The 26,446-nt window shown below is 47.4% G+C and overlaps 1 protein-coding gene across 1 annotated transcript in view; it reads left to right on the top strand.

The window, feature by feature from the left end:
• VDAC1 (voltage dependent anion channel 1) overlaps positions 1 to 26,446 on the top strand; it is a 172,561-nt gene that overhangs the window by 97,023 nt on the left and 49,092 nt on the right. The window contains exons 6-7 of the mRNA XM_069652541.1: positions 16,390 to 16,617; positions 17,412 to 17,562. Of these exons, the coding sequence (XP_069508642.1) occupies positions 16,390 to 16,617; positions 17,412 to 17,562 (379 nt within the window). The remainder of the gene's footprint in view (positions 1 to 16,389; positions 16,618 to 17,411; positions 17,563 to 26,446) is intronic.

Here is a 26,446-nt window from a genome sequence, read left to right as displayed (position 1 = left end):
TTGTTCTTCTGTCGAGACGGCACCTTGCTTGTCCAAATGGACTAGGTTTCTGCTCCACCATGGTTTTATGTTTTATATGGTTCTTTTCCTGTGTTTGCTTTTATATGCCAGATTGCAGATCATGTCATTCTTCTCTGACACACTGCTATAGCACCAAGATGGGTTTGTTGGTGAACTGTTATGCTTTTTACAAAAATCAAATCAAATTCAAATTGGAGCTTTCATGACTTTGAGAATAATCGGTTACAACAATTGTGCCATACATTGAATGAGGTACATATATGCCTGTGCCTTGGAGATTGCCCTCTATTGTGCTCGGCTTGTGCTGCAATCGTTTTTTAAGTGGAATTCCTAGTTGTACTTTGCATTGGGATTCCCCTTTGATTCCCTGTTGCCCTTCTGTGTATGCCCACATTTGACATAGGCCATCTGCTTGCATTTCCAATATCCTCTTGTCTAATTTTAATCAGTATGTCTGATTTCCCATTATGCCCTCTGTCTGCAGCTCTGTTTCGTATCCACTCCAAATGCTTCCCTTTTCAGATATAACACCCCTTTAGACTGGCTTAATGCAGAGGTGTCATAAAGACTTTGGGCCTGATTGACAGAGCAATAGGATTGCGCCATTATAAAATGCTTCTATGAATCAGGCCCTTTATGTGTGACAAGGATAACGCTCTGAGCAAAGTCGTCCATTCTACATAGAATATCACTTATGCAGAGGTTCTCTTAATCAATGTTGTTTTTTAAAATTCCTAGAAATCATCTGCTGAAATAGGTGGTGAACCTCCTGACCTCGCCACATCTTTCTTAAAAATGAATTATCCATGATCTTTGTTACTGTTCCCGCCTTTCACTCATCCTATCATCTGGAAGCTTAGTCATTGGTTGGGGACTTCACACCTATTTTGATGCATATGGAATGGAAAGGTAAGCTGGCGGTGGGGGAGGAATCTTATAAGTCTTCAAAAAGACAAAGACATTTGGGAGGGTCGAGCGGAAAGTTTTGACACGGGTTGAGGAGATCAAGGTTTAAGAGTCGCTCAAGGAAATCCTCCTCGGCTTCGTCCAAAAAATCGAAGCGACAACATAGATCTTCTTCTTCTTCCTCTTCCTCCTCGTTTGACAGAAGGGTCGTATCCTACCCTTCCAAGCACGATTCCCTTGAAAAATGGGAGGCAGTCAGGGCTTCGATGCTAAAAAAATGTTGAGAATGCCCAGACCCCCTCAAAAAAGCAGCGTGAAGATCATGCGGCTAGCCACTCCAAGAGTGACGGAGGGAGCTCAAAGACCAGGCACGCGAGATCCGACAAAGTCTAGGGTGTCATCGGGGAAAAAGTTCTCCGACACCTCATGAAAAAAGAGTGAAACCACTAGTGCATAAATCGGGGGTGACAGCTGACCGAATGGCGTCCACATCGAAGTTGATCGACTTGACGCAGCCTTCAACAACGTCGAGGCCGCCGCCGAAGATGGCGTCGATACCTTCCGCGACAGCGTTGATGCCTCCCTCAAAACTGTCGAAGCCAGCATCTATATAATTTTTTTTTTTTTTAAACTTTTATTTTTGCTGGCAGTGGTAGATGACAAACACACACATCAGGTCAGCTATGACATAACAATGTAAGAAAATTGCAGTATACAGGGATGCCCATAAACCGCGAGAGATAGCACTAAGTAGAGAACAGCATATCAGCGCTACAGGGAACTCAGTACACGGCAGTAGAAATTAGGGCGAGGTGTCCCCCGAGGGGGGGGCGTCAAGGCCGTTAAGGTAACTGTTGAAGGCAGTCCAAATGTTTTTTGGCCGGGATCGGGCCCTTAGGGTAGTGATATAATCACAGTTTCGGGACCAGGTCAATAGGTTCAACCACTTCCGGAAGGTAAGAGGAGCAGCACACTTCCAATTTTGAAGGATACATTTTTTGGCAATTATACAGCATACATTCAAGAGCCTGGCCTCCCCTCTGGCCCCCTCACCACCCCACACCCCGAACAACACACCCAACGGGTCGGGCTCAATCATCGTATCGCAGATCTCAGACAGTGTTTTAAGGATCTCATCCCAGAATGGGGCTAGTCGAGGGCAGTCCCAAAACATGTGGAGATGGCCTGCATCCTCCGCACCGCAGCGGGGGCAGAGCCGTGTATCAGAGCGGGCGAACCTGGAGAGTCTACGCGGGGTATAGTATAACCTATTCAGTAGTTTATACTGTATAGTGCGGTATCGAAAATTCAGGGATACCCTGCTGGTGTGGGAGCACATTTTACCCCATAATTGGTCCGTAAAATCAACCACCAGTTCAGAGGCCCAGTCGTCTCGCGTCCCAGAGAGCGGTGGTGTGGCAGTTGTGAGTAGGAGTTTGTATAATGATGAAACTACCCCACGGGCCCCACCAGAGTTGGCGATATAAGAAAAAGCGGGATGGTCAGGGGGTTCGTTGGGGAACACAGGCCAAGCGGCCCGGAACGCTGCTCGGAGTCTATAGTATTGCAGAAGTTCCATCGGTGAACCAGAGTGGGCCGAATTCCAAGTCTGTGGTGTTATAAACACCCCATCTGGGTAGAAGTCAGTCAGGGCCAGATATCCCAGGGTCCGCCAGTGACGCGCCAGGGCTATATCGTTCGTGGGTTCCAACCCGGGGAGCTGCCAGGCGGGGAGCCACTTGTAGTATGGGAGTTCCTCAGTGCTTGTAGCAAATATCCACTTCCAGGCCGTTAAAGTGGCCTGGACTGGATCTATGGGTTGAGTCAGGTTCATACCGACGATGCAGAATTAGGGTCATAATATTGGCGCCAGAGGCAGCAAGGGTTTCAAGCTTAACGTGCGGGTGGGGGGGGGTCCAGGGTACCAATAAGAGGCAAACTGTGCCTGCGCCGCGGTCCAGTATCGCATCAGGTCAGGAGCCGTGAACCCGCCTCTTTCGTAGGGCAGAATCATAGCACCCCATTTCTTCCGCACAGCACCGGAGTGCCACAGAAACTGTGCACACAGCCTGTGCAGGTCTGCGAAATACTTCCCGCCAGGCCATATGGGAACATTTGTGAATGTATACAAAAATTTGGGAAGCAGAATCATCTTAACCAGTGATAGCCGCCCAGCTAGTGATAGCGGGAGGAAGGCGCCAGCGCGCAATCTTGGTTTCAGCCAGTTCAGCCACTGCTGAGTAATTGTTGGATAAGAGAGCCTCCCTGGTCAAAGACACCTGAACTCCCAAATATTTAATCCCGTTAGGGGACCAGCGGAGCGGGTATTCGGTGGCCGGTCGGAGCGTGGAGTGCGTGAGGGGGAAAAGTTCGGATTTGGTGTAGTTTATAGTAAAGCCTGAGTATGTTCCAATACGAGTGATGTCCCGGAGGAGAGGGTCAAGGTGGAGATCCGGGTTCCTGATAAACAGCAGGACGTCATCGGCGTAGAGTGAGATAATTTCGGGGGTACCCTGAAGCCGTATCCCCTTGCATGAGTGACGTTCCCTGACAAAGTCCGCCATGGGCTCAATGGCGAGAGCAAACAGGATCGGGGAAAACGGGCAGCCCTGGCGGGTGCCCCGAAAGAGAGGGAACAAGGCAGATGTTTGGGAGTTGACGCGAACCCTGGCAACCGGGGAAGTGTACAGTAGTCTGATGTATGCGATCATTCCGGGTCCGATGCCTATAGTCTCCAGGACCAGCCACATGTACTTCCAGGACACCATGTCGAAGGCCTTCTGGGCATCCAATGTGACCGCCACCGCACACACATCTTGACTGATACGAGCCATGACGTTCAGGAGCCTCCTAATATTGTGCGATGTGGATCTACCGGGGACAAAGCCAGATTGGTCCTCATGTACCATGAATGGCATAATAGGGAGGAAGCGATTGGCGATCACCCTGGCGAAGATCTTCGTGTCCAGGTTCATGAGTGAGAGGGGCCGATACGAACCACAGTCGTCGGCGGGTTTACCAGGCTTGAGGAGGACCGTAATAACGGCCTCGCGTAGAGACGGAGGGAGGGAACCCAGCCGGAGAGACTCATTCCACACCTCGAGCAATTCGGGGCCCAATATGGCCACATGCTCCTGAAAGAATTCCGCCGTAAGCCCGTCGGGGCCTGGCGCCTTCCCCCTCGGTAGACTGGATATGGCCTCAACTAGCTCATCTAATGTAATGGGGGAGTCCAATTGTTCTCTTGTCGCCAGGGAGACGATAGTGGTGGGAATCTGGTCTAAGAGCTCGCGCATCTGGATTTCACTATGTTCGGGGGGTTGAGAGTATAGTTTGGAGTAGAAGCTTGTGAAAACCTCTAGTATACGCTGGTCTAACCACTGGGTCGTCCCGTGGCTATCCTTAACGCAGGTAATTTGGGATTGGCCCCACTCCCCCCTGGCCAAGGCGGCTAGTGTTTTGCCAGGTATATCTCCCTCACCATATTTCCGTGCAGCCTGTGGTCGACTAAAATACTGCACTTCCCTATTGGCCTGTTTGTTGAAAGTGTTGAGTTCCTCACTAATCTGGGAGAGAATACCAGGGTCAACGGAGGCCGGGTGGGCACGCTCCAGGTCTCGTAGCTTAGTTTCAGCACGTGACAGGGTGGCTCTAATGGATTTGAGGACCCCCGACTCCCTGGAAATGGATGCCCCCCTAATGAAGACTTTGAAGGCGTCCCAGCGGATCCCACGGGTGGTGTCCTGTGGTGAGTTGTTCTCAAAGTAGGACTGAATATCTGCAAGTATGTCTGCCTTGAAAACAATGTCCTGTAAGGCGGCCGATTTAAAGCGCCAAGTATTAATGGTGGGGGCCGGTATTCCCATATCAACGGACAACAAAATCGGTGAGTGATCAGATAGTGTACGTGCAAGTATGCATGTATCGGAAAACCTGCCTAGCATAGGGCCCGACAATAGGAATAGGTCTATCCTGGATGAACTGTCGTGCACTGATGAGTAGTAGGTGTATTCCCGCGTGAGCGGATGTAGAGCTCTCCATGCATCATGGATGTCAAGTGTCTTGCAGTGGGACAGGAGTCTGTGCGCTGCGCCCGCTAGGGGCCTGGGGGCTATGCCAGTCCTATCTACGGTGGGGTCCAGAATAAAGTTCATATCTCCACCCCAGATGATTTGTACTTCCATGTATCCCAGCAGTATGGACGCCACCTGGCCAATGAATTCGGGGGAGTCGACATTGGGGCCATAGGTGTTGACAAGTAGATGATCTCTATTGGCAATGGCGCAGTACAGCACAATGTACCTCCCATCAGTGTCTATATAGCTCTTGTGGAGGACAAACTTAAGAGACTTGTGGATCAATGTCAGTACTTCTCTGGCACGTGTGGAATAAGAAGTAAAGTATCTGTGCGGTCCCCAAGTAGGCGCAATGCTTTTGGCCAGCGGACCGGTGGAGTGTGTCTCTTGTAGGAGCAGGACCTTGCAGCCGTGTCTATTGGCATATGCCATGATCCTGCGGCCCTTGGTATAATTACTTAGGCCCCGGACATTCCAAGACATTATCGTTACCGGCATATTAGCGCTCCAGCCAATAATATCCCTAAACAAGGAGGCCATGGAGATTGATCTCCGACTTGGTGGCGCCCATACCCGTTTCCCCCACCACAAGCTACTAACTCTGAAGTCACCAGGTCCCACAGTCCCAGAGTGCTCGTGATTGAAGCAGTTGCGTGCATCTCAACGGTTTTAATGTACATCCCACCACACTTGTTTAAATACAAATACGGGAATGAGCATACTCAAATACAAGTGATCCGGTGTGCAGCTGTCTACCATTCCGCCACTGCCTTTTTCTAGAACATTTCCCCAATCCCCAACCATGCCACCCCCCCACCCTCACTGCCCACCCCCAACTCGCAGTGTAGACCCTCTGCCCCCCCAAATAGGTGTCACCAAATAATCCGCCTCTCCCCAAGAGGTGGAGGTCGGGGGGCGAAATCCAACAGGGATGATGCCCAATTCGTGCCCAACAGGGGCACCAAAGCAGTGACAACCAATAAACCCAGAACATTGCAATTGCAGTGAGGTGTGCTGTAGCTGTGTGCGCGGCTCCTAGACTAACATGTAGGACAGCGAATGCTGTCAGGAATAGGTTCTGCGATAAGCGGATCTCAAGACAGGACTCCATGCCCAGCTGAGCTTTGCGGGAGAGACAGGGATGAGGAAGATACTAGGGTTCATAGACAGTATGGCGCCCCGTGGGGCGGGAGAGCATTGTCTGCCGTATTCTGGTCTAGTCTCAGCCCGGTCAGGCGCCGGGGGAGCCTGATGCGATGGATCTGTAGTGCGTTGTTTCCATATACACGTTCCAACTCTCGGATGTTCTGGATGAAGAAATAATATCCGGCTTGTGTCTCATCGACTCACCCCTCAATGGCAGGGGCCCCCACTGGATTGGGGAGCGGTAGGTGCGCCTCGATGAATTTCACCGCCTCCTCTGGAACAGTGAAGAAATATAGCTTCCCATTGTGTGTGATTTTGAGGCGCGCTGGGAACAGGATAGCATAAGGGACGTTTCGTTCTCTAAGCAGCTTCTTAACTCCGATGAATTGAATTGACGCCTCTCCTGCTGGACCGCTATTGAGAAGTCCGGGAAGATCCTTATAGTATGTGATTCGAGGCGCAGATTACCCTTCTCTCGCGACAGGCGGAGGATAAGGTCTCTGTCCCGATAGTTGAGGATCCTGGCTATAATGGGTCTCGGGATGTCTCCCGGCTTGGACTTCGGTGACAGAGCCCGATGAGCGCGCTCAACGGTAAAGTATGGGGACAGGGCTGGGTTGCCCAGAAGGTCCTTTAGCAGGGATTCCACAGCGTCCTCCATGCGTCCTTTAAGAGCATTTTCAGGGACCCCGATAATACGCAGATTATTTCTGCGAGAGCGCGATTCAAGGTTGTCGCACTTCGCTTTCACACTACGCATGTCTCGCAACAGGGAGGCCACAGTATCCTGCAATGCATGTATTTCGTCCTCATTGGAGGATATACGATTTTCAGCGTCGGTAATTCTGGTCCCCGCCTGATCCACCCGCGTTCTTAGAGAAGCAACATTGGCGTTGATGTCGTCCAATTTCTCGTGAAAAGAAGCAAAGTTCTTGGCCATCGATTCCATGAGTGTAGTCAGAACAGGGGGTGCGGGAGTGGGGTGATGGTCAACCTCCGGTTCCTCTTGAATGGGCGAGTCCTGTTCCACCTCTCCCCTCGAGACAGCTTTATCAAATCTGTCCATGGCACCCCACTTGGGGGTCCCCTTGATCTTGCTAGGCATTATTGATTTAGCTCCAGGAGCTACACCGGCAGAGGGGCAGCCACCGGGGGAAGGAGCGTGGTCCCCAGACCAGGGGTGCAGACCGGTGTTATCCCAGCTGAAGTGGAAGTGGGGCACAGTGGGGGCACGGGCGAGCCGACCGTAGCTGGTATGTTGGTATTGAGCAGCTCCCCAGGGTCTGGCAGAGAGGAAATGTCGGGACCACCGGGCTGGCCACCTCGGGAGATGGATCCGGGGGGCAGCGCCTCAGCACCGGTGAAAAATCTGGATCTGGCCTAGCAACCGCCGCCCCGCCAGTCACCCCGCCACCACACCAGAGTCACAAAGCGGGGCTCGAAGGTCAGTGTCCACGGCGATGTGCGGGCAGGAGATGTGCGACCCGGGTAGGGCCTGCACCGTGGGGCACACGGGCCCGGTGTGAGTCCTCCAGGAAGGGCTCCCTACGCCACCCCCCCAGGGCGCGAGAGGCGGGATCCGGTGTGCAAGGCAACCCCAGGGACTCGAGAGGGGGGGCAAAAGTATGCGGGTGGCTGCTCCTCGCCACAAAGGAGCAGTGCCCAGGTTCAGCGGGGGCCCATCCACCCCACCGGGGACGGGAGCAGAGGCCCACAGTCAAATGTAGATAGGGGCCGGGGCGCGCTCCAGCGACGGCCCCAGCAGCAGATCTCCAGTGCAGCGGCCCGCCCAGGAGGGGCAGCCGCAGTCGGCCAGGTAGCCACAGGCCCCCGATCGGGCCGCAGTCCGCCCAGGAAGGATGGACAGGGCGGGCAGGAGCCAGGTAGCGCCCTGCCGGGCCGCAGGGAGGGGAGGGGAGGGGAGGGTTGGGGGAAGCCGGCGGCCCCGGCGAGGGCAACGGACACATCCGCAGCAGGGTCCAGGTTATGTGGGCTCCTCATCTCAAGGGAGCGCCGCTCGGGGCTCTTCAGGGGTCCAGCTACCCCTCAGGGGATGGCGACGAAGGCACACCGCCGGATGCGGAGATGGGGCCGGGGCGTGCTCCGGCGACGGCCCCAGCAACAGGTCTCCGATGAGCCGCAGGGAGGGGCGGGGGCGGGGGGAAGCCGGCGCCGTGGCCCCAGCGAGGGCAACGGTCACATCCACAGCAGGGTCCAGGTTGTGTGGGCGGCCGCTCCTCACTTCAAGGGAGCGCCGCTCCGCGCTCTTCAGGAGTCCAGCTACCCCTCAGGGGATGGCGACGAAGGCACACGCCGGGTGCGGAGATGGAGCCGGGGCGCGCTCCGGCGACGGCCCCAGCAACAGGTCTCCGGTGAGGCAGCCTGCCGCGGGGACCCGGATCGGGCCGCAGTCCGCCCAACAGAGCACCCGGAGGGATAGGCAGACCTAAGGGAGGGGGCGGGATTCCGATCGGCTCCGCGGCCTCCTCGAGGGCGAGGGCCAGGAGGCTCGGTCTGGGGTTCCCAGGGTCGTAGAAGAGCCGGAATTTTTCTGGCAGCAGCACAATGATAAAGGGCAGCAGCCCTGTAGGTGTGGGAGCAAATCGCACGTTTTGGCCGCAGATGCAGGCAGATGTACACCAAGCCCACACGGAGCTCGAAGGCTAGGCAGCCATCTTGGGCTGCTCCACAGCGCCACCCCAGCATCTATATAATTGACGCCTACGACGAGGCATTATTTAATTCCGATGTCAAAATCGACACCTTTGTCAAAGCCTAGATCAATGCCACCCTTTTGTAAGGAGTTGATCGACCCAAACTCTAAGATGGCTGTCTCTTTGATTGCCTTCAAACAGCCAGTGGCCCAGATATTTCCCCTGAAGTAGAGTTTGAGAAGCCAGACCCTGCAGATCATGCAGACTCTGGGTATAGAAACCTAATGGGAAGAGTCATTGACTTCATGAGATGGAAAACAGCTTCCCCAAGGTTTGACCAGGACGATATGACAGACATCCTTAATGAGGGACCTCAAAGGAACCCTGTCCTCCCTTTCCATAAGGCATTGCAAAAAAGGGTGATGGCAACTTGGGATACCCCAGACTGTGGGTATGCAGTAAATAAAATGTTTATAGGGAAGTACAGACCATCCTCATCAGATCCTGAGTACCTGTCAAAGCATCCATCCCTCGCCAGAAAGCTTGGTGGTACAAGCTGCAACCTCCACTAGATAGTCAGCTGACCCTTCGCTACCACCTGATAGGGAGGACAAAAAAGTTGATGCTTGGGCCCGGAAAGTCTTCTCTTAGGGCTGGATGGCCCTTAAATCTACAAATGTAACTTGCACTCTGGCAATGTTTACATACACCCTGTGGGACTATATGACATCTGCGGCTGAACAAATCCTGCAGGGTGAGGAACGGGATGGTTTCCTGGCAATAGTAAGAGATGGAAAGGAGGATCTGGAGGAATGCCTCCAGTCAGGATTGGACACTGCTGATAGTGTAAGCAGGTACATGGCATCTAGCACGGTCCTACGCAGATTTGCATGGCTGAGGAAATCTGGTTTTGCACCGGATGTGCAATCCAGGTTACTCAATATGCCCTTTGAAGGCTTGAGGCTATTCGGCAGCAAGGCGGATGAGAGCTTGGAGAAGCTGCAGACCTCTAAAGCGGCAGCTAAATCATTCAGCGCTGCTATAAGGCAGCCTCAGCAACACTCCTACGCAGGGTCATCTTCCTGGAGGAGCCGTCCCTTTCGTTTCTACTCCATCTTTTGGAAGAGGGAAGGGACAGGCCAGTCAAAGAGGTCAACCGAGAAAACCCCCTTGTGGTGGAAGAGGGAAAGGTGCTAGATCAGTCCCAGCATTGGCTTCTACCTCCTCAGCCACTGCTGCAGCCGCTGCAAAGCCACTCTGAGGTCTTGACCCACAAGACCCCGATGGGAGGCAGGATCACTTGGTATCTGACCGAATGGCACGACATTACGTTGGATGCCTGGGCACTAGAGATAGTGACCCATGGTTGGTTACTGCCTTTGTTTTCGACAAAGACCTCCAGATCATCCACTGGGAACCAATTCTGTCAAAGTTCCAGACCCGCTCCTTGTGCAGGAGGTTTTAGTCCTGCTAGAGAAAGTTGCAATAGAACATGTACCTGGAACAGAGACAAACAAGGGTTGGTTTCTCATTCCCGAGAAGGACTGAGGACTGAGACCTATCTTGGACTTAAGAAACTTGGACAAGTGCCTCAGGAAGGACAAGTTCAAGATGGTCACACATTCTCAGATCCTTCAGGCTCTCCAACGCCAAGTCTGGTTGGCTTTATTGGACCTTCAGGATGCTTACTTTTATGTGCCAATCCTTCTCAAGCACAGAAAGTACCTGAGGTTCGCGGTTGGCAACTCTCATTATCAGTTTCGAGTTCTGCCATTTGGGCGGACCTCCGTCCCAAGGGTTTTCACCAAGCGGATGGCTGTGGTGGCAGCAAGTCTCAGGAGATGGGGAGACGTCTATCCCTACCTGGACGATTGGTTAATCGGGGCTCGTTCACCCGAACAGGCCGAGGAACATCTGAGGATCACCTGCCATTTCCTTCACAGACTGGGCTTCTCCCTCAATTAAAGAAGTCCAATTTGATACCTGTCCTGGTCATCGGAGTGGTCTTGGATACTTCCTCGAGCAAAGCCTCGCCTCCCGAAGTGAGAGCTCAACACATTCTGCAGATGGTAACAAAATTTCAAGTGCCCAGTGTCTACTGGCCTGATTTTCTGAGGTTGCTCGGCCTCATGGCATCCTGCATTTTTCTGGTGCCAGAGGCCAGATTGAGAATGAGATCCCTTCAATGGGCCCTCAGGACTCAGTGGTCCCAGTCTTCAGGGAATATGTCAGATCTTCTGCAGTTTCCGAGCATAGTTGCTCAAGACCTTCTATGGTGTGCCGGCAAGGACAATATTCTCAAGGGGGAATCTTTTTGGCAGCCACGGCCGGAGATAACTGTAGCGACGGACGCCTCACTCACAGGGTGGGGAGCCCAGGCCAACGCTCTGACAATCAGCGGTCGTTGGTCTCCATCGGAGTCCAAACCACACATCAACCTTTTAGAGCTGAGGGCAATCAGGCTAATGCTGACGGCCTTCCTGCCCTCTGTATGGGGAAAGAATGTCCTGATAATGACGGGCAACACAGTGGCCATGTAGTACCTCAACAAGAGAGGAGGCGTAGGGTTAGTACCACTGTGCAAAGAGGCAATGCAGCTCTGGTTCTGGACAATACAAGAAGGAATCTCTCTGTCAGCGGTTGACCTAGCCGAGAGCAGAACACAGCGACGGATGCTCTGAGCAGGCAGAGCACAGTCTCCCACGAGCAGGAACTAGCTCTGGAAGTCCTTCAAGAACTCTTCAACCTTTGGGGAACCCCTCAAGTGGATCTGTACGTGACCAAAGTCAATCGGAAGTGCGATCAATATTGCTCAAGGGTATTTCCTCCGAGAGGAGCTCTAGGATACATGTTCGTGGTGGACTGGGAGTTTCCACTTCTGTACGCGTTTCCTCCAATCCCTGTGATTCCTCACATAATCCGGAGGTTGAGAAAGTTCAGGAAAACCATGATCCTGATTGACCCGGATTGGGCCAGGAGGAGGATGTGGTACCCGGACCTTCTGGGCATGTCCATCTACCCTCCAATATGTCTTCACAAAGAGAGGATCTATCTTCTCTCACAAGAGGAAGGTTGGGTTCTCCATCCAGAGGTCAAAACGCTCAGCCTTCACGCATGGTTTCTGAGAGGCTGAGATATAAGGATTGGGACCTCCCGGATACTGTAATGGATATTTTGCTTTCGGCCAGAAGGCCAGCAATGGAATCTTTGTACTGGTGTTGGAATAAGTTCACTAATTTGTGCAAGGACAAGAATGTGGATCCTTTTCAATGTGGCACTCCTATAGTGCTGTCCTTCCTATTGCATCTGGCCAATCTGGGGCTCCAGATTGGTACAATAAAAGGATACTTGGCTGCGCTTTCCATCTTCAAGCACTTCTCTGAGGAGGTTTATTTTTCAAAATTCCATTAGCTATCCAAGTTTTGAAGGGACTCACTAACGTGTACCCTCCAGTTCCATTTCATGTCCCGCCTGGGATTTAAATCTTGTGTTAAAGTTTCTAACATGTATACACTTTGAGCCTTTACATTCCTGCCCATTAAGGCTCTTGACATTGAAAACTGCCCTTCTTGTGGCACTAACATCAGCCCGCAGGGTAAGCGAGTTGCCGGCTCTTTCATGCAAACCTCATATTATTTTTCATAAGGATAAGGTAGTTCTTAAGGTAAAACTATCTTTCTTGCCGAAAGTATTTTCTGACTTTCACCTTTCGCAAAAATAATACTCCCAACTTTCTACCCTCCACCTCATTTGGGTAAAGAGGAGGAGAGGTTGCATAGATTGGACCCAAAAAGGGCTCTGAGTTTTTATATAGCGAGAATGGTGAAATTACACCAGGATGACCAGCTCTTTGTAGGTTATAATGATCCTAAATTAGGATTCGCGGTGACAAAGCAAACTATATCCTGCTGGATTACGCTAGTTATTGTGGAATGTTACAAGCTAGCAGGGAAGGGTCAGCCGGAAGGGCTTAGAGCTCATTCCATGAAGGGGCATGTCTACTTCAGCAGCTCTTCAGAGAGGGGTCCCCATAATTGACATCTGCTCCGCTGCAACTTTGGTGTCAATTCATACTTTCGTTAAACATTACTGCTTAGATTCCTCATCTTCCCAAGAAGGCCTGTTTGCTAAAGCAGTACTGCATTCCATCCATGATAAAAATGAAATGGTACTCCACCTCCTATTTTCTTACTGCTTTGGGAGGCTTACTTACCAACTGGTAACGTTCTTTCGACTGGATGTTCCTCCCACGTATTCCTCATCACCCCACCCATCCTACCCCGCTGTACAATTTACGTGATTTAAACTTTCCGTTTGCAAAGAGCTTACAGTCTGAGGCACGCCTGGAAGGTTCCTCGAATCATAATGTAAAAACAGAACTGAAGCCAACGGGCGTGGCACAAGCTATTTGTACTACTGGTGATGTTGACATGCCACAGCGGCCCTCGAGGGACATCGACGCCACGACCTAGTGCACAGCGCCCTCTGCTGAAAAATATTTTCCAAAGCCGACGAGATACGACTATTATAGATGAGGAATACGTGGGAAGAACATACGTTACCAGTTGGTAAGTAACTTGTTCTTCTGGTGTATCGCTCCCTCGTCTCAGTACCAAAGTGGCATTTACTGGGAGATGAGGCATGGAAAAGATGGGGAAGGGACTGGCAACGACCTCTAAAGGCCTGTGGGATATTGGATTAATCAGAAAAGGGAAAATGAAGGGTGGGGAGGGATACTGAAACTGGCACAGAGGGGTTCCATGAAATGCTGGCCACAGGGAGAGCATATATAAGCGGTCCAGAGAACAAGGAGGAAGATCTGAGAAATAAAGCAAAACAGGAGAAAAGTAGCAAGCGCTTACCTGCACGAATAGGACTTGGGGCACTAGCATAGGGTTTCAAGACACAAGTCAGAAATCGAGTGCGGTCACAAATGAGCATAACGGAAGGGCTCACCTGATCAATTGCGACATGTCAGGTTTTTGTCCGAGGAGATTTGAGGCTCTACACTAGACCTAGAAAATGGACTTCTGATGTTTGCAGTGACCATGTTGGAAGGGAACAGATCGATATCATGCCCCAATATATAAGCATTTTACTATTGCGCTCTCCAGCAGGTCCACAATTCATGGGAAGTCATGGCACTGGTAGGAACAAGGAAGAAAAAGGTAGAGCTAGAGAAGGCAATGTAAATGGCAGCGGTGTACTATACAAATCGTTATAACATATTTATGAAGTGGCATAGCAGGAAGATTGGAGGCAAAGTGCTGAGTGGTCCTATGAGATTGTGGAAGCTGTTAGGTGAGCAGGACCCACCAGCAGGTGAGAGGTGACGGGGAGTGAAACGTTTTCAAGTGCTTCTAGCAGGTAACTGAGGGGATGGAGGAATGGGTACAAGTATTGGAGCAGGTGCTCATTTTGGTAGGAAGAGGTGGTGCCAGAGAAGTGGAGAAAACAAGAACAAGTGAGTAAGGAGGCCCAACAGTGGGGATTATGGTTAAGAGTGCATTTGGTGAGAGACATAGTTGTGATGAGATTTAGAGGCTTGGAATGAAGAAAAGGAGACCCCGGAGTTAGACAGCATCCTGAGGTTACGGTGAACCAAGTTGGTCGACAGTAGGCACCGAGGTATGCAAAGGGTTTAGACTGCAGCATTTACGCAGAGAGCTATGGTACTTCTAACTGACAAAGAAGATTGGAGGTAGTCTGGAATTCGTGCAGGCCAGCTCCTCCAGATCTTTCAACACCCCCTACCATAATTCCCAATACCCCCTACCCTCATTCCCAATGAAAACTCTGGCACCATACCTGATAGGAACAGGCACCCTTGGACCAGTCGACACCTGTTTAGGATGCACTAGTGAATTGTTGTAAAGAGCTTTAGGTTCCAGGACTCTCAGAAGCCAACATAAAGCTTAGAGGGGGGAGGACTGTTCTAAGGATGCAACCGAACGGAACTCCTGAAATGGAGAAGCCACTCAAGACAATTGGACTACTTGGCTTTGATCACATGTTTTGGAGAAACTTCTGTTAGTTTGTATTTGATTCTTTTTTTGTCTCAATAAAACCTTTTGAGAATTTTAAGTGTCAGACCTTTATATGTGCCCTCCACCTGTGGCCACCCCAAAATGGGTGGACAAGTATCCATCTGAAGACCAGATTTACCCAAATCCGGGTGGAACATTTTTATCTGGACACTAGTGAAAACGTCTAAACCGTTTATTGTGATATTAAAGTCAGGTGGACTGTTCTCTGGCTGATTGGACAGCCCAATATGACCCATAGTTATTTGCTCAGGTGCTGAACTTCCCAGTCGAGAGGAGGGGTGAAATATCTCTCCCATTTGACTGATCAGATCTGCTGTAGACGGTGGAAGAGTTTGAGGGTGGGAAAAGGTTCACCACATTTGAGGGCCAGACCTAACTGACGATATGGGAGCGAGAACATTCCCTGCTCCTCAGAAATATCCATCGCCTTGTGGATCAGTGACTTTAGAAAGAAGACGTTCACACTTGGATTGTCTCAACTGAGATCAATGGCTTCCTCCCAAAGAGCCTGAGAACCTTAATCCGTCCGTGAGGCATTAGGCACATTGTGTTCAGAAGTGTGCCAAACAAGTTTAATTCAGGAAACCCCTAAGCTTAGAAGATGTGGTCCACCATTTAAGGATTGAGTTCCCATTGGGTTTTGTGGTGGCTGAGTGAATTGGCCCTGGTATTACTGGAAATCTCTTCTGCTGCATGGCCCATGCCCACAGTCTAATGTAAAGGTGTGGGGACTTGATGCCACCATGCGTGATCACGGACATGTTTGTCAGTCAGAACTAGTACATTCTTTGCCAGACTATAGAAACCTAATGCATGGATGGGGAAGGTTCCCATATATAGCTCCCCAGCTGTACATTGAGGAGTCATTAGTCTCATACTATGGGAATGTCAGGAGGTAAAATAACCCCCTCGCCCCCCCGGGGATGGTTCTCTTTGCTCCACCATATAAGGTCCTTTTTGACATACCTAGATATTTGCATGGTCGTGCGCCGGGGCTGGGATGGTTGATCAGATTGATACCAAGTAAATGTGATGTAGTCTATCAGTACTGATAGTCTTTGCACTAGTTGGTTTCCCCATACGGGCAAAGGAAGTAAAGCAGAAGGCTTTACTTAACCTCCAATGTCAAGACCAGGTTTAAAACAAACAAAAGGAAAGGGTGTCTTTGGAGGGGAAAGTTGCAAAAAGAAAATCTTTCCTTAAATGCTTTTTTTTAAATTCATAGAGTTCCACACAGTAGAAAGCTTAAGGTTGTTTTGTAGAACTTGTTTGTCAGGATAACGAAAGTGGAAATATATTTAACTATTTGCCATACAATCAACATAACGTGCTCTCCATGCATTAATTTAAGGTTATATACAATAATATGCAATCCAAAATTAGTTTAAAAAAAATAATCTGGCCTCAATTATTTGACTTTGTGGTTAGCTTCTCTGCGACTATGGAGCTGAAATATGTAAACCATCCGCTGCAGCATATATCAGGATGAATTGTTCTTTTGTGGACAGAGATTTTACTTGGGTTTTTTGGTCTATTTAGAAAGAAGAATGCTAAAATTAAATCTGCCTATAAGCGCGAACACATCAATCTCGGCTGTGATATGGATTTCGATATCGCTGGACCATCAGTACGAGGAGCTGCAGTATTTGGATACGAGGGGTGGCTGGCTGGATACCAGATGACGTTCGAAACAACCAAGTCCAGAGTCTCCCAAAGCAACTTTGCTGTTGGCTACAAAACTGATGAATTCCAGCTTCACACCAACGTGTACGTACAGTTTTCTTACCAAGCTGTTTGTCATAGTCGTATTTTATGTTGGTCCATTGAACTTCCACTAACTGTATTCTTTATACAGGTCATTGTTATAATAGCAGTTATTGAAACTTCCTGTTAACATTAAGCAGAATGTTTCAACGGTTCTACGTGTTTTGAAAGACTCATTTTTGTTTGTGCACTTTTGGTCGGCCTGAATTCTACCAGAGATTTTTTTAAAAAAATGTTATGGGTGGGTGGTCCTGCCTATACCCTCCCCACCCCATCCTCCCCACCTTGGCCATCCTCCTGCCCCCTCGTTGATCCACCCCCCGCCTACATATGTATTCAATGATTCAATGTTTGCCCTCTGTGTATACGTAATTTGTCGATTCAACCAAAAGTGCACAAAGAGAATGCAGACTTTCACATGAATGTCTTTTTAAAACTTTATTTTGGTTTCAACTATCCCTGACTATGTTCTCTTGGCTCTTAATTGACATGTTACATTCTTTACATTTCTGCATGTAAAGAACTGGTAACAACTGTCATTATTAAGCACAGGACATAGACCGCTTAACTGCCTGACTCTTTTCCAATGTCCTACTTTGGCATAGTACTTCTGCATCCCCTCCCTTTTCTCATTGCTTATAGAAACATTCCATCCTACGGGAAGGGAGTTAACACCTCAAACTGTTCTCCAAAGTCTTACCAGATCACTTCAAAGGTTTTTTTTAATGTAATATTCATTGTAATGTGAGCAGTATTTTGTTTTTTAACATTTTTTGCATTTTACTTTTACTTGTTAGGAATGACGGTACCGATTTTGGTGGATCAATTTACCAAAAGGTAAACGATAAACTGGAAACTGCTGTCAACCTTGCATGGACAGCTGGCAATAGCAATACTCGCTTTGGAATTGCAGCCAAGTACCAGCTTGACTCTGATGCCTCCTTTTCTGTAAGTATAAGTCCTCCAATGATGGTGTGCATCATAGTGTTATTAGTTTGATTCATGTCCTATTTATTTAGAACTCGGAATGTGGTCCATTAGAAATGGAAGAATATGCCTTGCTCAGACATTGCAAGCTGTGTTTTTTTGTAAAAAAAATGTTTAAGCCAGTAACCCAAGAAATGCCATATCATAAGACGTTATAAGTGCAAGTTAATACAGCCAGATGGGTTTGGAAATTAAATCTATAGGGTTTATCCTCTCTCTTGTTGCATATTTAGTAAAATAAAGTATTTTTTTTATGGTTTTTGTCTTTACAAAGGTTCTGGGTGATCTCTAGTTGAAAGTAGTGGACTGGTTATTACATGCCAATTAAAACAAGGCTTATTCATGGGAAACCAATGTCTTCCAGTACCTATGGCACAATTAAGGGCAATGATTATGCTGCGACCTTGTGTACCTGCAGCTATTCAATTTATTCAATTTGGGGCAGAAAAGGTATTCAGCCTGGCGACGAGTATTTTCCAGGAGAGTTCCTCAGGTAGTTTATGAATAAGTAATATTTCGGGCAAATATTACAATGAATGGGTTCATAGTTGATCATTCGCAAGTAGAACGAGCCAGGAGAATGCGGTCTCTATCTCCTTTAGATATTGCCCCCTTTGTATCCAGTCATTGGCAGTCTCCGTAATGTGTAATGAGACTGTTCTCTTTCCATTCTGCGTTTAATTTACTATTCGTTTTTTGCTGGCGACACATTCTTAACTGTTGGCTGATCAGACAAATCAGACTTGCAAACATTTTATGAATTTTCAAAGTTGGGCCAGTATAGTATTAATAAAGGCAAGGCACACATAGAGATGGTTATTTTGCTGTTTCAAACAACTTATTTGTAGGGTATTTAAAAAATAAATATGGCAATATTCTTTTGGGGCAGGAGTTATTTAGAGAATTAAGACAAGTGATAACGTCCAGATTTTTTTTTATAACTACATAACCACTACAGACGTAACCCCAGACTCAATGAGCTCAATCAATTTTTCAAAATTAAAAAAAAACATGAGTTATCCTTATGTTGCATCTGTGTTTTTTAATTTTATATTATCAACTCCAGTTTTCACAGAAAGTTAGTTTAACCTAAATAGGTTAGGTTTTGTTTCTAATGGTATAATTAGCAATGCTATAGTCCAAAGTTGTTTCCATTCATATAATTTTCTGGTTTGCGATGAAGGTGAAAAAAGGCAGGAAAAGGATTTCTGCATTTCATCTGTACGTCCACCATTTTACTGGTGCAGTGCGTCCCTATTGCACACATTTAAGAATACTTGGATTTGCACACCGCAAATAACTGGTGTGATTTGAGAATCCTGTGTCACCACTGACCTGGCACAACCATATTTGATGCCTTGTCGAACACCCGCCAAATGATCATATTGGCGGAATGCTAAGCAAGTGCTACAGTGACATTTGCTGTTCCTGGCATCCCTTGCGGCAGGGAAAATATTAGGATGGTCCACACCATACAGTAAACCTCATTCAGAATTCTTTCATCCAGCTCCTTCCCAACCATTACAAATGTGCATCTGCAAAGGAAATATCTACAGCATCAGACTTCCGACACCCTCTAAAGGCCCTTTTCTTTCTCTGCCAGGGATAATCCACAGAAAGTAGCGTGTGACTATTTTTCAGCAGATTCTCCACTGGTAGGAAACGGAGGGCCAGAAAGTTTGACAAAGCTGTCTCACCATCACAAGGGTCAAAATAGCTCCTGCTTGTAGCCTAAAAGAGCATTGTAAAATCGCAAGAAGCTGAACAATCTGCTGAGAATGGATTCTAATAACAAAAACGTGCATACAAATCAAAATAGTGAGGTGCAAATATGCAACAAATTTCACTCGGAATTCACAGAGAAGTGCACGTTTGACATGGGACAGAAATGAAAGCAGAGAAGTATGTTTTTTACCTAAAGCAGAATTAATGGCACAGTGGGGAAAATGTGGCTGTCTGTTTGCTTACAGGAAAAAATACTTTTGAAGTCTGGTAGAATCCTAAGTTTAAAAAATATAGATCTGAGGTTGCAGACACTTTCACAGTATTTGATGAAAAACTATTCTAGCTAATGGAAAAGCACCCTTCAGCATTGACAGCCTGGATGTCAGGAGTTGAAATGCCAAACACTCTACTGAAGACAAATTAGTTCTATATTCTGTAAAGATATCGAAGCCAGAGAACGACACAAGGGTGGCGTTTTGTTATAAACCTATATTCAACTTAAGAAGGGTTGGGAAAATGCCTCACTAGCCCTATCACTAAGAGGGGTTTCACTGCCTCACCAAAATGTTCATATTGGATGGTCGGGTTGTCCAAAAGCAAATAAGGCCACCGTCTTGTCAAAACACCATCTCTAACCCTCACACTAATAACTCAAACTAAAGTACAGGGGGAGGTGTGTTCTTAACACTTCAACATTTCAACAGTTCCATTGAAACACGAAAGTTCTCAAAAGGTGCAAAAAAACTAAAAAAAGATAGACAACCTTGGTCCTGAAGGCTGTCTGCTCCTAGCGTTGCCAAAAGGTTTCCTTCCTCTTGGTGGGTGACAATGTCCACTTTCTTTCAAGGGTCTTTGTTTCTCTTTCCCTTGATTCCTCTTCCCACCTGTTGGCCTTTTTTAATAACACAGGCCAAGGGGGCATGTGTCACTTCCCCTTTGTTCTTCTATGCTCTGTCAATCCAGTGCACTAACCTGCCAGACACTGTTTCTGAAGATTATTATGAGTGCGAGTATTATCTATCAACTTGCGTCTCTCAGAATTAGTTTCAGTGCTCTTGGTTTTATGTCTCTTGCAGTCCCATCCAATCTAGTACACCTACCCGCTAGTTATTGTGACTAGGAAGATTTCCTTGAATGCAATCTTCATGTGGGTGCGTGTCCCAGACTCTCTTCCTTCTGTCTCCCACTTTCCTGGTCGACTTCTTTGACCACCAGTATCCAGGGTGTTTTCCCTTCAGGCAACCTCTGCTACTACTTCTAAGGGCCCCCACATCTACCCAATAGCCAGCGTACCTTGTTTCTTGATCCGCGATGGCTGTGGGTCTCTAGCGACTCCACTGGTCTTCAGTGATGTTGGTTCTGCTCGCCGTGCTCCAGCACTCCTCTGCGAGCTGGCTGATGAGGTGCGGGGGGCGTGAGGCTTCAGGGGACGCAGCTTTGCTTCCTCGCGTCTCCCCGTGGCCGGGCACACCGGGTGCTTCTGCTTCCTTGGTCGGAGAGAGCTCTCTCTCCTTAGGGCCAGCTTCTCTACTTCCCACTCCCCTATTGGTGTCCTGCTTTCAGAACTTCCTCGCACGCTGCTTATGACTGTGGTTCCTCCTGAGAGGGCTTGACCTAGTGTCAAGTTCTTCTTCCATCTTTATACTGTTAAGTCCTCTCAAACGTCCATATTGATTAGAACGTGCTGTTAGTACTTGTGTGGTATTCATCATTCTTCTGTGCTTATTCGTCCCAGTAGTTTTACATGGGTAACTCTTGTTCTTCATCTCAGTACATGGTGCGACATTCATGTAGTCTACCCTGCAGCTTAACATGGGCGAGGTAAGGACTATGTTACCCTGTGGGGTGTGTAGGGTATGGGAGTTTGATAAGTGGTATCTACATACTGCGTTCTCCTCTCCATGTCCCTCATCATGTGAGAGATGCCCCTCCCCATGTCATCCTCTTGCTGCATTCCACCCCCAGGTGGATTATTGGACTGGCCACACCACCCTGGCCACATGAGAAGGGTTCTCTCCCCATGGGAGAAGGACATCAAGGGATTTGTCACAATAGAGACCGCACCACACTAGACGTTATTGAAATGATCAATATCTTGTAAACAAATGCCCTGGGTACCCTCTCATTTCAAAAGCTACTTACTGCCAGCACTCATATCAACATAAAATGCAGGGATGAAAACAAACGTCCCACTGCTCTTTCACAGTTATTTAAATGTAATTCCAAAACCTGGAAATGTTGCAACCGAATGTGTCAATTCAAGACATGTGAAATGGGTTTTTCACCTATTGCTAAAAGCCTTTTGTTTATACTGAATGTGTAGGCCTGGGGATGACTCTTATTGGCCACCCACTGTGCCCCTTTTTGGAATGTTGATGCTCGGGCTACTACACCACAAACGGCTAAGGTTTGTAAAAGGGTGCAAGGCGCAACACCATGCAAAGCCTAACACAGACCTGCACTAAGAAGAGCATGCCAAGAGCAATACCCGGCATTAATGTAAATGTGTTTAATAATGTGGAGCTGGCTGTACCTATTTTACGAGTAAAAAGATCGTCGAGGTAGGAGACACGTTTATAGGGATGATGGAATGCCTTTTTTCTAGGCTGTAGAGTACATGTTAGAGACCCTTTCCCACCATATAGAAATTGGATGCGTTGTGTGACCAGGCTGCACGCTTTCCCTATTGTTTTACCTCACCTTAAAAGTACTTGTATTACTCTTAAGAAAGAATGAGAAATACTGTGCAGCATATTAATAAAATAATGTCAATATGAAACTCTTGTTTGCTGATGGCGTGCTTTGTAAGCCAGAGTTTCACTGCCAAAGATTCTGGAAACTTTTACAAAAGGTATTTGTCTCCAGGCTGCAAGGTGGATTGTTAAAAGCCCGAAATTACACCTATTTTGGAAGACAAAAAGTACAAATTTTTTAACCAATAGACGTGCACATCAAATATCTTGGTATTTCATTCCGTGCAAAAATCAATTCATTAACTATAGACCTGCTGTGATCGGATTTGGCTCGTGACTTGAAGGGGTTGTTGTCACTACATTTGGGCCATCTAGGGATGATCAGTGTAATAGAGATGTCTATGTTGCAGTTAGGGCGAATTCTCAGAAATGTACCCCTCCACTTTAGAGATCCCGAGCAGCAACTTTGCTGGATTTTGAGGACTTGATTTTTTTTTAACCTGGAGAGAGTGAGATCCTTTTTCCCACTCATGTATTTTGATGTGATTTTGTACACTGTTTCTTTTTGTTGTGGAGTCTGACAAACTCCATAGGCATCATCTTTTACATTGGGGTCACACAGCACCTTCAGTGCAGTGGCCCTGGGAAGTCTTTCAGATTTCCACAAGGTTTAAATACCTTCTCTTGGATAAACTACTGTTTCCAAGAGCAGTAAAGTGAAATTGTCTTTACTTTGTAACTTTCTAGACCCAGCATACACTATCTTACAATAGGGTGCTGGAGGGTTACCTAGTATCCCCTTTGTCAAGCTTATAATGTAACATTTTTTATGTTATCCTTTCCTCCCTGAATGGCTGGTGGCAGTGGTTTTGTTTTAACTACCGTGGTGTGCATTACCACGGGCTGCGTTCGCAGCTGCAGTAAAGCACCCAAGGGTGCCATTTTTGTCAAAATGGCCCTGGTAATCTCCGCGCCAAACCAGGTTTGGTCCCATTGTTCGCTTTGCCTTTGGCGGGATTCACGAGTGAAGCCCGCCTCTGGCTCCAGGGTGTCTGGGGTAGGCAAAAAGTGAGGGAGGTGCCAAAAACTCCCTGTGCTTAGTCTCCTACGAGACCCAAATGCACTCGGTGGTGATTGGCGCGCTGACTGTCTGGCAAGGACAGCCACCCTGATGGGTGACTGACAGCTAGGCTGGAATGAATGGGAGAGAACTGAATAAAAGGCGAGGCTTTTGGCTTGGAAGGCAGAGTCGACCACCGGACGAAGGAACTGAAGAAGAACTTGAAAAGGACGCCTGCTGCAACTCCTGGACCACTGGTTTGCCCGGTGAAGCCCTGCTGCAGTGCTGAAACGCCACGTTTGCATCGACCGAGAAGCCCCTGCAAGGACGACTTCTCCCCTTGAGTTGGTGGGACCAATCAACTCCAAAGTAAGCCACCTGGACATCCATCTTGGAGCTGGTTGAATTTCCACAGAGTTGCTGCTGGAAACCGTATAGCCAGGGAGAGGAACACCAGATTGTGTGCTTTGCTTTTAAGCTGGCCAAGAGCTCCAGGAAGATCCTCCGGACTCCCACGAAGCGGGACTGACCGAGCCTGAGCCCCCTCATCTGAGTGCAGTACCCCAGAAGCAAGAAAAGTCCATCTCGACAGCCAGGAACTGCAGTGTTGCTATTTGCGGTAGATGCGAGGAGCTGTAACACTAAACAGCCACTGAAAGTGATGTTTGCCGGTTGCAAGTTTTGTCCGTCCCAGTGCATTGCAGGAGTCTCCCGACGTCCTCCCTCTTGTCCCCATGACTGAGGCCCAGGAACAGTGAGAGCTGCACAGGAACAAGAGTCATCTGCTGCATCTTTTCTTCATTTTAAAGGTACTGTACAAATTCTCTTGCTGTAGAGTTGCTTGCATCTTCTACCACTCGCAAGTCTAATCAGCTTGTGGCCCTACATTTGATTCTTCTTTTCTTTAAAGACTTCTAAAACATTGTGCAAAGACTTTTCCATTTACCTATCAGAGGTGCTTCATCCTATATAAGACTTTTACCCATTGACTTGGGCTTAGCCTATTGTACTGAATGACTCTTTCTGGGGGGATCCAAAAGTATTTGCCTGCTTAAGAATATTTATGGTCTCTTGTATGTTCTAAGTAATCTTTTCCTTTTGGCTTATTACCATATGATTCTTAATGCAACACTGATATATTAATGTCCCCAGCACCCTAGCAATTGAAGTCACCTTAAGGTGTAGGTAGTGTCTGTGGGCCATCTCAAAAGGGTATCTACTGATTTAGAGATATTAAGAGTGTGTATTTCATGAAGTGTATTTGAGTGTTACTATTATAGTGCTCCCTTCTGAAGAAGGCTTTTTCTAACTGACTGATAATAAATTAATAATTGTTTATTCAAGAAACCTTGAGTGTAAGAGTTTATTTGAATACTTGTAACTGTAAATCTCTGTAACTCCACTACAGCTCGCATTGACCCCTCTTAAGATAACCCTGGCTGCTCAACACGCTTCCAAAACTGTGTAGTACAAGCTTATACAAAAGGTTGGGTTTCCTATACCTGTAGTCAGAGTTGTTTGTAGTGTTTCCTGAGGGTACTGTATACATACTTTGCCTAACACCCGCCAAAAATACTTTACACTAAATCTCTAATCTACTCCTAAGAGGGTCTTCATGGGCATTGATAAACTGATGTGTAAGTTCCTGGGATGGGGGCAGCAATATCTCAAACTCCTAGAGACACAACTTTTAAAGTAGGCCATTTAAACTGCGTGCAGGACATGACTTTTTTTGCCAATTCATTGTGGCAATTGTGCTGTTCAGTGCTACATTTAGGTTTATTGTAATTGACCCTTTCTTTGGCGGAGTTCAGTGAATAGAAAATATTCTCTTTGGGAAGGTCATGTTTACTTGGACAACCTTGAAATGAAATATTTCACGATTGTACCCACAAAACTGCCTGTAAAAATGTGTTACTTTAAAAAAATTAAATCTCTTTTGAGAATTGTGCTATAAAATACCGAAATTATGCACCTTTAAAACAAATCTCGAGGCTGTCGCACAAGAACGTCTAGATGGGTCAAGCATGCTAGCAATGTTTTCACACTCTGTGCAGTTGTGGGTGGATATTTACGCACCCTCAATTTGAAAGTATCACTCCCTCACTGAACCTTAGGCTCTGAGTCAAGGTATAAATGTTTAGTAGGTTATATTGAAATGTGTCTAAGTGTGGGGGCAAACAGTGGTATTGTTAAATAGCAGTACGACCATTCTAATGGACAACCACATACCTGCAGCTAACACAAACTGCCTAGATGTCTCCAACACTCCTGAAATCAGTGAACAAGCTAGGACTTAGGGAATCCAGTTGGATCTCGACCATCTTGCAAAGATAAATGGTATGTGTTGCTTCATCTTGGAGCTGCCGCATAAGCTTTAACTTCTCCTTTTCCCAAGACCATTTTAAAATTACTATGCAGACCTCTGTACACTTGAAATTGCACTACCACAAATCCCTGTTCAGAGTATGCTAAATCTATGACTTTTACACACTGCAATTGACTCAAAATATGTTAGCTTACCTTATCAGTTACCTTGAAGGTTACAGTTTAACAACTGTCCTCTTTACATCAAAATCTGGATTGATTTCAAATACTTATGGACGACGCTGGTGATCTCACACTTTGAAAATCCATACAAAATCCATACAACTTGCATAGAAACCAATCCTTCTTAATTTTTTAACCACTATGCAAGCTCTTCACGTTTCCTCCCCCGCACCTTAAAACAATATAGAATACGTTTACATAAGACATGAAAATTACTTAAGATTAGGTGAGTGCGTCTACAACCCTCCTCACAGCTCTTCTATAATAGCCTTCCTTGCTAATCTTAAACAAGAACATATTAGTAGCGAAGGCCAGTCGTTCAGAGCCATCTCCCACCCTGGTACATTTCTAGCCCATCTTCACACTACCTGCTAGTCATCAGTGAACTACTGAAAACTCAATTCTGTCCTAAATCTTTTCCCCATCTAATCTATAGTACAACCTCTGCCACAATTAATGTTCCCACAAACCAACTTGGTCCTTCATCACTCCTCCAAATCAATATTTGACTTCTGCCCCTGTTAACCTCCATCATCCAGAGGATACCCTGTTCTGCCCACCCGCACCCCACATGTAAAAGGGCAAGATTCCTTGCACACAGACTACTTTTGGAATGAGGCCTCCCAGATCATAATGCTATCAATTTCTCTACTTATATTTACTGCAGTGTGATTCTACAAGCACTCAACATGTTTAGTGTGGTGACACCACCAACACGCTTTATGAAACAAATAAATTATCATTGTGTATTTACATATCCTGATGTAAATTGGGGAAGAAGAAAACTGCCTATTCCGTCAAGTCCTGGTTGTTTTAT

This window comes from Ambystoma mexicanum, chromosome 3p, assembly GCF_040938575.1.
Source record: "Ambystoma mexicanum isolate Mex_15411 chromosome 3p, UKY_AmexF1_1, whole genome shotgun sequence".
Lineage (NCBI taxonomy): Eukaryota > Metazoa > Chordata > Amphibia > Caudata > Ambystomatidae > Ambystoma > Ambystoma mexicanum.
Note: the sequence above shows the minus strand (reverse complement) of the source record. Positions and strands in the feature narration are given on the sequence as shown.